The sequence below is a fragment of the Pieris napi genome, chromosome 16 (genome assembly GCF_905475465.1).
Source record: "Pieris napi chromosome 16, ilPieNapi1.2, whole genome shotgun sequence".
NCBI classification, from domain to species: domain Eukaryota; kingdom Metazoa; phylum Arthropoda; class Insecta; order Lepidoptera; family Pieridae; genus Pieris; species Pieris napi.
The window spans coordinates 971207-986259 of NC_062249.1; the positions used below are offsets into that span (position 1 = coordinate 971207).

The 15053-nt window shown below is 33.8% G+C and overlaps 1 protein-coding gene across 2 annotated transcripts in view; it reads right to left on the bottom strand.

The window, feature by feature from the left end:
• LOC125057159 (lysophosphatidylcholine acyltransferase) overlaps positions 1-15053 on the bottom strand; it is a 52762-nt gene that overhangs the window by 18248 nt on the left and 19461 nt on the right. Inside the window, exon 3 of one of the 2 annotated variants that reach the window (XM_047660658.1) lies at positions 1521-1732. In XM_047660658.1, coding sequence (XP_047516614.1) covers positions 1521-1732 — 212 coding nt within the window. Of the gene's footprint in view, positions 1-1520; positions 1733-5775; positions 6000-15053 lie in introns of both variants that reach the window. The other variant, XM_047660657.1, reaches the window with a different exon arrangement.

Below are 15053 nucleotides of genomic sequence, written 5' to 3' on the forward strand. Positions count from 1 at the left end.
CGTAAGTACAGTTTATTCCCATGAAAAGTTGCCAGATGTGCAACGGTGAAAAGATTCATTTGCATAACAAAACTTCTTTTCAAAAGCCTTCACGGATTATCCGTCGTTGAAAGAATACAATACCTACAATGAAGCTTTACAAATTGACAATAATGTCAAAGCATATCGACAAGGCATTTCCGTTCACGAAAACCTTACGCAATCAGTTCTTTTGACGTGATAACGTCTTTAAAATCGTTTTAGTCGGGTGACATGTTCAGAAACTTGTGTCACACCAAAACCTCACGAGCGCGATCGCAGGTATAACGAGAGAGAGACGGACCGATCTCCCGTCTCATCTCGAGCGCTGCCAGTCATTCCGTGAATGTATGAAGAAAAATGTATATCATAGTCGAATAAGTAAACTTGTCATTTTACACCCGAAATTTATCATCAAAAGTGTGAATAAAACGATAGATGTAATTTAAAATTTGAAAAAATTGTTATCTTCATTAATTCCTTACTTCCCAAAAACTTATATCACCAATAAGACGTTATCACGTAAACATCTCGATCGTAAACCTACTTTACAAACAACCAATATTTTTTTTTAAATATAATCATCATCATCAACAGTTATACAGCTCCTTGTGGGCCTTAGCCTCCTCAATTACACTTCGCCATCGCAATCTATCCAGTGCTTCCCGCGTCCAATTGCGACTCCCTATTGTTTCGAGGTCCTTGACAACAACTCCCACCAACGCAGCGTCGGTCTACCGGGTTTTCTTTTGCCACCGGGTTGTGAGTTTAGTAAGGACCTTGGGGTTCTGTCGTTCGCCATTCGGTGCACATGTCCCAGCCACTTGAGCCTGTTGCACTTTATGAATTGGACGATGTTGGCGTCGTCTAGGATGTTATAAAGTTTTTTAAATATACATATATGATATATTAAGAGCAGTGTTGGCTCAGTGGCTTCAGCGTGCGACTCTCATCCCTGAGGTCGAAGGGTCAATCCCCGGCTGTGCACGAATGGACTTTTTTCTATGTGCAAAACATCGTGAGGAAACCGGCTTGCCTTGGACCCAAAATTTTATTTTATTTTATATACGATAAATCTATCCTTACCTCTGTATACAATGTACCAGCCACGTTTATCTGTCTTAAACGTAAGCATTACCTAACAGGTTTGTAAGGTTTATACTAATAAATAGTGTGATTCCTTAGGATTATTTAGTTTTTTTTTTTGGTTGCAGCTCCTTACAAACATTGTGTAAAACAAAAAATGCGGAGAGTTTATTGCCAGTTCTTCTCTTCCGTTCTACGCCCTTGATTTGAGAACTGGCAGTGAATGTAAAATTAGAAGCATTGCTTATACATTTCTGTTTTTGACGTTCATAAGTGCACATTTTGTTACCTATATGAATAAATAATTTTTGAATTTGAACTTAATTCTAACCTATATAAATACCGAAACCACCTACCACCACCACATTACGACCAAACAAACTCCAACCCAAAATCCACCACCAGAAATTACCTACTTCCAACATAATTGTCCATGCTCTCTTTCCTCACGATAACCGAGGACATTCTGGTAGCATACACGATACAGCTATCGAGGAACGACGAGTGTGGTGCTACCACGAGAATTGGTGCCTCTCTGCGACTCGCTTGGCGCCCGCGAATGGAGATTGCCATGCCGCCAGCCAGGTACGACATCTTGCCGATGAAGCATATTAAGGGTTTCAGTGATCTAGAAGATGTATTAAATAATATATGTATTAATTCAAAAAAAAACAAGTTTTATAATAATACAAATGAAATGATAATTTAAGTGGCAGTTTGCGTGGGCGTAAACATTCCATCCATCTTGTCGTGTTTAGATTTAATCATCGCTATCATTTATATAATTAATTGTTTGGTGATTTTCTAGTATTCAGCCAAAGTGTTTAAGATTTTTTTTCGTTGTACATTGAATTAACCAAATCGTACGCTTTTGTTCAGCACTTAGAAAAAACAAGATATTTTCTTGGTATTATAATTTTCCTCTTTTTTTATACAATTGGAAAATTACCAAAGATCGACTTCAATTGTAAGGGTTTTAATTCATTCAAAGTAAGAAATACCGAAGAAAGTTTTCATATATGTCACCTCGCAATAAATGCAGCAATAACCATACTGTCAAAAATGTATGTTTACTGTAAGAAATAGTTGTTGTTTTTTTTCTATGTGTATGTATTGTTTATGATATAAATGAACGAGTAGATATTCCCGTACTGAAGTAATCTATGATGATAGCTTATTTTGTTAAATAAATTATGATTTGCTTACAATTTAACGCATTATTTTCGATAAATCCCTCGAAAACTTAAAAGACCATACAGAAACCATTTATAAATTTGACAGTTTTTCCCACGTCACGAAATGATTTGTAATTTGTGTTATAAAGGACAACCTATTAACGATGGCGGGTGGGTTGCCGGATTACATATTACCTGTCCACATCGTATCCCTTTAGTATTAATTGATCTAACTGAAATTATCGTGATTCAAGTGTCCTTTTTAATGTCTACATATGTTTTGATTGCGTTGTTTTGTTCCATTGTATATATTAGTTACTGCTCGAATAATATTCGAAAGTTAAATACATATAAGATATTACATTGAAATAAATAAGTAACCTTAACATATAATAACTATTATAAAAGGAATCCCTTTAGGCAAGGTTCCAAAGATACTGGCAGTGTTCCCTCTTTGAATAGCTAGACTAATTCTTTGTCTTTCTTTGTTAAGGTTAGTTATTTATTTCAATGTAATATCTTATTGTATATATTATGTATTTTTTCCTTACAGTTACATTGCCTCGAAGACGTCGCTCAAAAGCGATAAGGCCGCCAGTTGCCCTGCTTTTTATTTAATTACTATTTTTAATTTCACCGTATTTCGTGCAGATTGCAGAAATGTTACCAGAATTTTAATTAATTTAAGATTCAGGTAAAGATAAACGTTGGAAAGGTTCCAGAATTGTTTTGAAGGATTTCTCGGAGACGGGTTTAAAGTTCTTTTAAGCACCAACTTAAACTAGATTCAATGAGAGACTTTTATGAGGTTAACATGAAAGTAAATAAGCTATATTAATTACCCATTATTTATTTTAATTACCCATTATACAAAGACAAACACGGCTGCAGTGTTGCGTGTTTTCCCAGTGAAGTATGGGGCACGAATAACACGATTTAACACCGACTTGATAAATATGTTACGCCTATAAATTCACCAGCCTATTGCTGATAGAAACTAAACATTTCTTTTGCTTATTTTTCATTATGACATATTAATAGATGTAACGAGGGACATTATGCAAGTTGCAGCTCTATGCAAATATTTTGGAACACCAGAACTTGAGAAGATTGACGGAGAACCAGTTCTTCTTTTCCGTTCTACGCATTTGTTCGACTATAGTAATAAAACCTATCATAAAACAAACAGGTTGTGACAAAATATATCGCTAGTCCCCACACTAGGGAGTCCCTGTGTTGTGGGTAGTCCCTTAGAATATCTAAATTAATAATCTTTGCAGTATTTTTGTATTTGTAGCTACAATTTTCGTTCACCACAAAGAGTAAAAGAGTCTGTGGGAACTCATTGCAGACAATGATCAAACGCTTTAAAAATTAAACGACATGGTTAACGGTTGAAAAGTGTAGAATGTTTAGCGTTTACTTTACCTTACAGAGAAAGCGATTGACAAACAATCATTTCTAGGTTAAAATAATAATGCACGGAATCCAACAAAAAACTAGACAAGCCACTAACAAGACACTAATCAAGCAAGCAAATAGCAAAATAACGCTACAATGTAGTCGTAAGATTTGACAATTGACAAATCTCAAAACTAAAACTTCAATTAGCACTATCGCCTAACCACATAAGTATTTTCTAAAATAATGTTCATATTTGCATCGGCTTACAGGTTAGGCGAAAGTCATAGCCACAAAAATAACGAAACGAGCTATAACACAAAAACAAGCGATAGCAAACGTCAACGTGACATTGACATAACTTGGTTCATCATAGACAAGAATCTGTTACCTTATAATTTACTTAATTTACGTACTTTTTAGAATTAAATGAAATTTTTTGACTTCAATCAAAAAGCTGTTAATATCGAATTAATATAAGTAGTGTATTTTAATTTTGATAGTGTTATTTCGGATATTATTATTAAATATTCTAGCTAGAATATTAAATTTAAAATAGTTGTTTACCGCATTTTTATCCTGTGGTTCCCTGGAAGAGATAGCTAAAGCGATATGTTCACCAGCCCTCCTTTTTATTTAATTATTTTAATTGTACTTTCTGTATACTTGCAACGAAGTGATGATATTTCTTAAGTTTAATAAGTTTTCTTAAATTATTTCCAAATATATCTTGATATAATATAGTTTTTTTAGAGCAGTGTTGGCCTAGTGGCTTCAGGGTGCGACTCTCATACCTGAGGTCGTAGGTTCGATCCCTTGCTGTGCATCAATGGACTTTCTTTCTATGTGCGCGTTTAATATTTGCTCAAACGGTGAAGGAAAACATCGTGAGGAAACCGACATGTCTTAGACCCAAAAAGTCGACGGTGTGTGTCAGGCACTGGAGGCCTCCTACTTGCCTATTACATTTAAAAATGATCATGAAACAGATTCAGAAATCTGATACCAAGACCTAAAGAGGTTGTAGCACCACTGATTTATTTTATAATATAGATTTTATTCGAAGGGTCAGCAAAAATTACCAAAAGTTTATCAAGACGGTAATAACTCTACGTTAAAATATAATAGACCTTTTATATTTACATTTAATAGAGATAAAGAAAATTCACCGTTAGTATCTCGTGTAAATTCCTCATGTGTATGTGAAATGCGAGATTTTATGGTTTGATGAATTATGATTAAGTACAGACGCTATACCGGTTTTTAACTGTTTTTATGACTAAGAGCAGTGTTGGCCTAGTGGCTTCAGCGTGCGACTCTTATCTTTGAGGTCTAGTTTCGAACCCTTGTGCACCAAAAAGTCGACGGCGTATGTCAAAGGAAGCTCACCTATTTGGCTATTAGATTGACAAATGATCATGAAACAGATACAGAAATCTGAAGCCCAGACCTCAAAAGTTTGTAGCGCCACTGTTTAATTACAACTATCTTACTAATGACAATTACAGTAACTGTTTTAGTTGTGGAATACGTTTCGTAACTCCATTCGACTAGCCCTTTTTAAATATTATATAATAAATCAGCGATGTAAAATAAACAATTACGTAATACGTTTAAAAAATAAACTTACAAATAAATATATTTTTTCAAAACGTAATAAACATTTTTAATAATTAATTAGGAAATAATTTATATTAAAATAAACAACATACAACAGTTATATTAAAATAAATTAAGCGCGCTTTTTTAATTAATTACCCTGTTTAGTGAAATTTTCGCGTATCGCGGTCTCCATTACATCTTTCGGAGATGACCGCTAGCACAAAAACAAAACCTTGTGATACGGTAAAACATTATTGTGAGAATGATAAGTTTTGAGTTATGTCGGTTATATAAAGGCCTCTGCCAGTTATAGCATCTACTAACCGTCCAGTAACTTCAGGTTCAGAGAGGTTTACGGCTCAATCGCGCTAAACATAAGATTAACAGAGGTGCGATGGTGAGGAAAGAGAATAAGTTTGGAAAGTACGTGTTACAAATTTGAATCTATAATGAACCAAGTTATTTTAAAAATCGAACGCCACTTTGAACATACGTCCAATGAAGGGTAGTTTGGCTGTATCCGCTTTCGCAACCACACTGGGCGCGCCAAGAACCACGATTGCAATGGCGTCAAAGAAACTGGAGTGCGGTGCCATTACCACTACTGGTGCTTCACGGCCCCTGGCCATGCGCTCCAGCCCCAACACCTTCACTCGATGGAAACCAGCAGCTACCACCACCAACCTCATGAGAGATAGAATGTAGAAACGTAGCTTGCTATAACAAGAACAATTATCAATTATATGATTCTTATTAATATTAATTTTAGAAACACAGAGAAAGCGGTTGCATATACGTATAGGCTTATAATGTAAATATCATTTATAGAGTATAATATATATAATAGAAAAGAATACATTTCAATAGGCTGAACAACAATCAATCATCAAACTATGTATGTAGGTATATATTCGTTAAATACATTTAAATTAAATAAAGAAGTTGAAGCAAAACAAAAAAGAACTTTGAATTAACGCTTTCCTTTGAAAGTATTTTTGCACGTTTGTAACGAATTTACACAGAAAATACTGCACTGATTCCCGAAGTTATTTCTACTACTATGCCACTTATTGCTGAGCAACAAACATGCTCATTTCTAAAATGAAGTATGGTATACCAGTGGTCCGTCTATAAAAACGGTAATGTTACTATAAAAACGTGTGTATACACGCGTTAGAAGTTATACTTCTTTGGCGTAACCAGATAAAAATCTTTTCAAAAATTGTATTCTACGTTTGTAGAAAAACACTAACAATAGAAAAAACTAAAATGTTGACTATAGCTAACTTCAGGGTGTCGGTTTTTTGTCACGGTGTGCGCGCGCATCGTAAAAATTTACTCTCATCATTTTTCCCTAACGCGCCAAAAGAAGTATAACTTCAAAAAATTCAATTCAAATAAATTAGGTAATCAAACAATATGATTACTTCTGAGCTTTTTTTACCATTAAATAGGGGGCTAACAATGCTAGTAGTCTCGCCAGTCCGTTGCCGGCCTAACTTAAAGTTGCGACCCTGAATCTGTTTTAATTCGTAATAGTCTATAGTAAAATTTTATAACGTCAGTCAAAACAGTCAAAATTAGCGGAACGAATTTCTTCGTAAATTGAAAATGTCTAAAATTGCGGTCTTTGAATGTAATTTGTCATCATCTGACGTTTGTATGTCATCGTGTCCACGAAAGTAGGTGACTAACTGACCACTTGTCAGTCTAATATTAGACGAATTGAACATCATTACCTTTAGATTAAATAAATTTTACATTAGCGGGTTTTTCTAATAACATTTCAACTTGACCGTGGCCTTTGTGTTATACAGCGGCAACTTAGATATTTTATAAATTGATGCATAAAGGATTTTTATTATTGAGTTTTAAGCTTCATATTAAGCCTAGCCTGTACATTTGATAAATTAATCCAAAAATGTTAGTGAGCGAAGAGAAAACAGTATTACAACCAAAAAAAATTGGGGTTTTTTTTATATAATAGGAGGCAAACGGGCAGGAGGCTCATCTAGGTTAAGTGATATCGCCGCCCGTAGACACTCCGAAGCACATCCTTCCGAAGAATGTCCGCAAGTGCGTCGCTGGCCTTTTTGTCTAAATAAATAAAAATCTAGAATGAAATTTTAGCCTTTATTCAAAATTCTAAGTTTTTTTTGAGCCTTAATTTATTTCCTGAGACATTAGGTATACATTTCAACTTATAACTTAATAAACTGTACCTAATCTTAATTCTAATTATCCTATGTATTAGTAAATGTCTTTTTTCAGTTAGCATGTATCACGAACCCTCTCCGGTAAAGGCCTCCTCCAAAGCTTGGCATCTTTTTCTATTCCGAGCTATTTGGATGTGGGGACAGTGGGGGACCCGAGATCTTTTTGATGTCATCATCCCATCGAGCGTAGGGTCACCCTCTGTAGCGTTTTCCTGGTTGCCAAGTAGTTACTGTTTTCGTCCACCTGTGATCTGTGAAGCGCGCTACATGACCCGCCCACTTCCACTTAATATTTTTGCGTAACACTATTACTGGCTATTAATTATCTGGGCGGGCCAAAATAATCCGATATTTTTAAAACTTTTTGAGTCCGTTTCGCTTTCTGTATATCCAATAGTATAGTTCTCCATTTGCGTCTTCATTACAATAGTAGCATCTTACGTTCGGTTTAGAAGAATTCGTAATTTTCATAATTGTTATACAAATGAGATGTAGTTATCAAAATAAGTACTTTTTCAGGGCCGTGGCCTTTTAGAATTGAATACGTCAAGGTCCTAATTCCCATTATATTAAGGTGAACGACCTCGTCTCGACAAAACTTCTGAGTTTGCCTTCACCGTTACATAAATTACCTTATCTATGAATGTTTTAGCAAATATTAATTCAACGACATAACGAGAGGATATAAAATTCTTAAACAAAGATTGGCGTCCGTTGCCCTGTTCTGGGTTGAAGGACGACGATATACTTTTGACCCTTCTAGCTCCTTAAAAATGTTATGCTCTTCTTTTCTGTTTATACAGATAATGGTTTTTTGCTTGCATGACAAACCAGTAGTAGGATGTTTTCCTCGACGTCGATCTTCAGGAAAACGCGTCAACTGCGAAACACCCGCTATTCCCGAATAGCTCGAAGGACCAAAATGGTCATCTTATTTTTACTCTATATTAACCACTCGCGTACAACAATAGAACATACGCGAAATAATGAAATGTAAATTGCTATGTAACCAATGCATGCAATGTAACAGTTGAAGAGAGTGCCTACGTCTGGCTATACTCGGGGCGTAAGTCCGACGATTTAGGAAATAGCCACGTTTATAAAACTAAGAAAGCCTGAGTGAGCAAAATGTACACTGTACAGCCTTGGTTGGTACACTGCCTCTGATTATATTAGCTTTTTTCCCCATAAAATACCAAATTTGGTACAGCAAGCTCACTCCATAACCTCAATACCGATTCCAATAACTATTGTTTTATATAATTTCAAGCTTTTTAGGATTGTTATGTTTGGGAAACTCTTTCCGTTATTATTCATATACACTGTTCGATTTTTTTTAACTTTTTGTTGCGTTGATTGGTGATCCAATATTTTTAAAAATGGCCGATTGTCACATTTGCTTACATTACTTTGTTATTCTCTGTGGTTTTATTATAACGCTAATTTAGATACATTTGTAATTATGTAGATTTTTTTTTTCAATGTAATTAATCCTATATTGTTCAGTGAGTATTTGTGCGTATGATCAATTATTTTTTTCTCTCTCTAGCAATGCCTGCTGGCTCCAAAATGGCTGGAACATTGACGGAGGCAAGAGAACGGCGTATGATGTCGTTGAGCGCGGCGTGGCGAGAAAAACGATCTGCACTCTTTTGCAATGTAGGCCATGGTGTCCAAGGCTTACTGACTTTAAAGCGACACTTATGAGGGTACATATGGACACTCCGGTACGTAAGCGGAGGCTGATGATGGCAATGCGAAGTTATTGTATGGAGAAGGATAAGTAGTAAGCCAATGACCGGCTTCCCGAGACCCCAAAACCACCAACCTTGCGCAGTCTGTTATTGAAGTGTGACCTTATAAGTTTTGGAATTAAGATTTGCAAAGAGGAATTTTTTCTTTTCTCATTGTTCCTATACTCATTTTTCCTTATTTCTGACAACTGTGCTTATTTCGTTATGAAGGTCGAGTCAAGGACATATTGAGGGATGTATTCAGTCTTACCACTTTATTTTATTTTATTTATCAACGACCATCGAAACATTCTTTGTGGGGCAGTTTTTTGTGATAATTTAAATGCCTTTTTAGCCTTTGGGCCTTTTAAATTAAAAACGAGATTTTTCATTAAATAAATATTGTTTGTGCTGTCAAAATTACGACTGATTTGGGTTCCATGCTGCATAGTGCATGCAACGCATCACTACATAGTATAAAACAAAGTCCCTATGTCCCTTTGTATGCTTAAATCTTTGAAACTACACAACGGATTTTGATGCGGTTTTTAATAGATAGAGTGATTCAAGAGGAAGGTTTATATGTATAATAACATCCATTAAATAGTGGAGAAGTACTGTTATTTTTGAGGTTTCTAATGTGATGTCGTAAATAATTACATTTTTTCCGCTTACATTGCAAACGCAGGCTGAACCCTACGAGTTTTATCAAAATAATGTAGTAAGTATTGTACACATTGAAAAGGTCTACAGAAAAGTCCGTGATGGTATATGTTTATCTCTTATGGATAACCCACAATAACTTTTTTTTGTCATTTACTTTTTACGACAAATAATGGCTAATTTTCGAAGCGATTTTAACCAATACAGCATTAATCCTTAACCAATTAAATACCTTGAATATGAATACATTGTTCATTTAATATAGATCTATATGGCCCTTAACAGTATATGATTTATATGAATATTTTCGAAGCTATTACAAATTTAAAAATTGCGGGACGCAGTGCGTCGGAGGCCGCGGTTCTCCCTATACTTTATAGTACTTTGAATTTAGTATCAGCATTGCATCCGTGCGAAGCCGGGGCGGGTCGCTAGTGCATGCATAAACTTTATGTACGAGTTTAAACTAATTAAGATTTATAGTACGTTTGGATAAGGTCAATTTTTATAGCGCTCCTTGAAATTTGACCTTTCGTACTTAGGTTCTGTAAACTTAAGGAATAACTTTAACGGCAGTTAGTCGTTCAAGGTCATTTATTAAACAATTAAATTATCAAAACTTGTTTGCATTGAATTAAATCGTTAAAAATAAAGGTTTAATTTTGAAATACTCAGTCACACATTTACAAGAGTATCACAAATTGTTTTGTTGTGAAATAATTATATAAGAAATGTTTGCGAAAATTTTATCATTAAGTTTTGTGCATATATCCTTTTACAGAATATAACTCTCGTGAGAGTTATTTATTTATTGTTATTTATTCATTAAAAAAAACATACAATTGAACCCCTCACCTGTGATTCAGTGATTCTGTCACTGAATCATAGGTGAGGGGATGGCATAAACCCTTGAAGCCCAGCCCTCAGAGGAGACGGCTTCTTTATCAAGTAAAACGCGTGCTTTTAGATAAATAATTACACGAATTATAGTTACCCAATCACAATTATAGTGTTGCCATCGTAAATAATTAAAAGTATGTTAAATTTAGAATGGATTTATAACGCGTTATTCCACTGTTTAGGTTGTTACCGTTACAACGTGTTGAGGTAACCTAGAAACGTTATTAACAGTGTCCGATGTGTTTCTAAGATGCTATTACATTTTTTATTTACCAATCAAAATATTTATACAAAAACCACTCACTAATTGTTCAACCAAAGAGTCATGCAGTACTTAAGACTGTCATCTGGGCATACAAGATGAATATGCTTATACTTGTTAATATTTTTTTTTTTTTTTTGTAATTGTTCGACATTTTCGAATAGTTTTAGTAAAAGGATAGTGTGTATGTTATGACATAGAATATATGTCATACTTCAGGGTCCTTCAACAAAAGAGCGTACCAATTCCTAAAAGGCCGGCAACGCACTTGCAACCCTCTGGCAATGTGAATGTCTATGGGCGGTATCACTTTACATCAGGTGAGCCTCCTGCTAGTTTGCCCCCTGATACATATTTCGTCTCTGATAATATATTTGAAGATATATGGAAAATTTAATTGTTGTTGTTTAGTATTTTACTACTTATTACTTACGTTTCTCATCGTTTATTCATTTATAAGTTCTAAATCAACGTGTATGCATAAATTTATACAAGAAAATATGACGATATTTAAACCTTCCCGTACATCCACAGATATTTCAAAATCATTAGCCAAATCAGTCAAGCCAATCTCAGCTCAAAAATGAACAGCTATTAATTACGTTTATAGATAATAGATAGGTGTGAGAAAATAGCCCCCGTATAATGCGAGAGCGACCTCCCTTTTACACTTCGGCTATATAAAAACAATTTTTAGATTATGTCGTATATTTCATTATTGATCAACGATATTCGACAAATTAAAAACATTCAGGAACAACATAAATAGTGACATGACTCATATTTTATATTATTAATTACCATTACACATATATCAGACAATCGTATTTTGTAATTATTTACCTTCAAAATTAATAAAGTCAGCTTTAGACATTTCATTAATTACATTATTAAGCTTATAAACAAGTTTTCTTAAAGACAATGATATTGAGGTTGCATTCAAAATATGTCATAACTTAAATTCGCACGTTCAATTGTAATTATCTTTCCCATCAACGGCTTAATTAATGTACTGAGATTAAATTTAACTCTTTTGAAGTATTTGTATAATGACAATTTTTACTACACGCAATTCTTTTGATTATATGAACATTATAAATTTGTATACAGTCAAAACCGTTTATAACGACATCGTTTACAACGACCTATCGGTTATTACAACCAGATTGTACGGTCCCGTCTGAATCCCTAGTAAACTATTCAGTAAACAAACCGCTTATAACAACATCGGATACAGCGACATATCGCTTACAACGACGAAATTTTATCGATATTCATCGGCTATAACGACCAACCGCTTCTTGTCTCAGCAAAACAAAACAATACAAACGATTTTAAATCTTATTTAGAGGCGTTGAATGAATATTTAGGCATATTATTACCTACGCACTTTCTCCCAACGAACAGTTTCAGCCAACAACGATTTCGGAGGCTCTTAACGCTGTAACGATTTTACAAAAATTTGTTGCCTTTAACGAACAGTTTGATACTGGTGATACTCATACCTTGAGGAGTATGAAACGTAAAATGCAAAAAATATTTGAGACGGCTAAAAAAAAACAGACCAAAAGACTGATTACTTTTGTACCTAATTATTTCGTAATAAATATTTTTGTTTCTTTTTGACTCGTTTACATATTATAATATTAACATACCATATTATAACCCATACCTACCTATTCTAGAAAGATAACTATGATAATATAACTTGTATGTATTGTACATACATATGAACTATACTTGTGTGTATATAATATATGACATTGCTTATAACGACTATCGGATATAACGTCGGCAACAATACGGTCCCTTCAATGTCGTTATAACCGGTTTTGACTGTAGTTATAATTAATAGTACTACTAAACCGATTTCAAAAAGCTACGTTATTCTTGCTATATACAATACATTGTTGATTAAAATATTTTTTCCTTTTTACACAAATGTAGGCAAAAAACACTTTGTACATTTTGCCTCTGTGTCCGTAATTAATCTTTTGAGGAAAATTAAGAATTAACCTTTATATTTTCCTGAATATCATGTGCGATAATTCGAATCATAGTACATGTAGACTTTATATATGTGGTTAAATTGTTTTTTTTTAATCAAAAAGATATTCATATTTTAATTTTAATCTTAATTATGAACAGATTTAATCTTAACAGTTGTTTCGATTTTAATTGCCGATCGATTTCATGATATCACTTATCAACGATCATGTTTCGGAACCGGAACTATCGTTCGCTGTCATCTAATAAATGGCGGGAAACCGTTTAGGTTAGTATGTACCGCGCCATTTTGGTTATCATCAATAGATAATAGATATAGATGATAAATTAAATGACATTTTACTTATTTTATATTATGAATACTCAAAGCAATTATACCGAAATTTGGCTCATTAAAGATATAAAGATGATTAAGTTAGTGGAATATTTTAAAATAAAAATAGCCTTTATTTGAGTACTAAACTACACTAAATCCATGTCATTATGTTTTACATTCGACCTCCGACGGAGTGAATATATGCAAATGTAAACTTTTACTGTATACATATATGACATAATATGTATATATATATACTAGCTGACCCGGCAAACGTTGTTTTGCCATGTATACTATTTCTAGGAAAAAAAATTAGTTCAATAAAAAAAACTATAATAAAAAATAGGGGTTGATCGTAAAGTGGGAGAGGAACGAGAAAATTAGGGATCATATCCTTTATACATATCTTTAAACTATTTTTTTATAAAAAGGGGGCAAGGGGGCAGGACGCCCCTCAGAGGCACTCTGTACCTCTTATAGCGAAAGCGAATTGTGAGGCTACTATGCAAATTTGATATTGTTCTATCAATATCCGTAGCGCTGATATCGCTAATCGTGCGTTAACAGTCAGCATTAAAGTCGAAATCGCTTTCGCTATTAGAAGTTACAAAGTACCTATGCTGATGTTAAGTTATTACTAACGGTAATCCGCACTACATACTGCCAGAATGCTCGCTTTTGTTTTGTTAGAAAACTAATGTATTTCGATAAAAACGCGGCTACCAGTACTTCACGAGTTTCTACGTGTACTCCAATTAGACCGCAGTTAATTAAAGCGTTGCGAAACATTTTTAATTAACTGCTCGGTTTAAAAAAAAACTATACATATTTTTCTAAATATTGCATTGGTAATTTCGGTTGTGTCATTACTGTGACGAAAAATTATTGAGGAAATAATTTCAGCAATGGCGACTTTCCGGCGAGTCGTTTTAGCTGTATTTTTTCTTACATTTACATTGGTTTTTATGAATCAAATAAATTTGAATTTTAATAAATTACATTTACATAAGTTAATAAAAAGAAAGAAAGAAAGCTAATTACAAAGAGAAAATGAACAAGTTAAAAGTGGATACTGCCACAGAGACCAAAGTTTTTAAATTTTATTTAATTTTTATTAGTAATCATAACCTATATCTAAACTATCTAAAACAATAAAGTGTTTTTTTTAAATTGCATATATGAAGACTATAAATTCACACTATGAACGAAGCGCAGCTAAAACGTTTTATAAAATCATTGCTAAGTTTTATTTTGAATACAAAATTCAAAGTTTGAAACTAACACAATTTAAAACAACTGAACACGTTCCACACGAGTTCAGTTGTTTAATGAATTTCAGAACAAAAAATTCCATCGACAAATTCGTGGGAAAAATTAATTTCTGTTACAGTTGGATACGGAGGACAGAGCCACTGAAAAATTTCTAAAAACAAGGACGGAAATGTCGAATCGAAGACCTAATTGACTGGCGTATCATTAATTGTAATTATGTAATTTAAGTTTTAATTCTTTTATGGGAAAAGGGATACTCTTCTTTAATAAAATCCCAGAGGCTCTTTTATCTCTGCCTTTTAATAAATTTAAGAAATGTATTAAAGAAAAACTGTGTAAAAAGGCTTACAATAAAGTTAACGATTATCTAGTTGATAAAAGGGCCTGGGACTAGTGCTATAC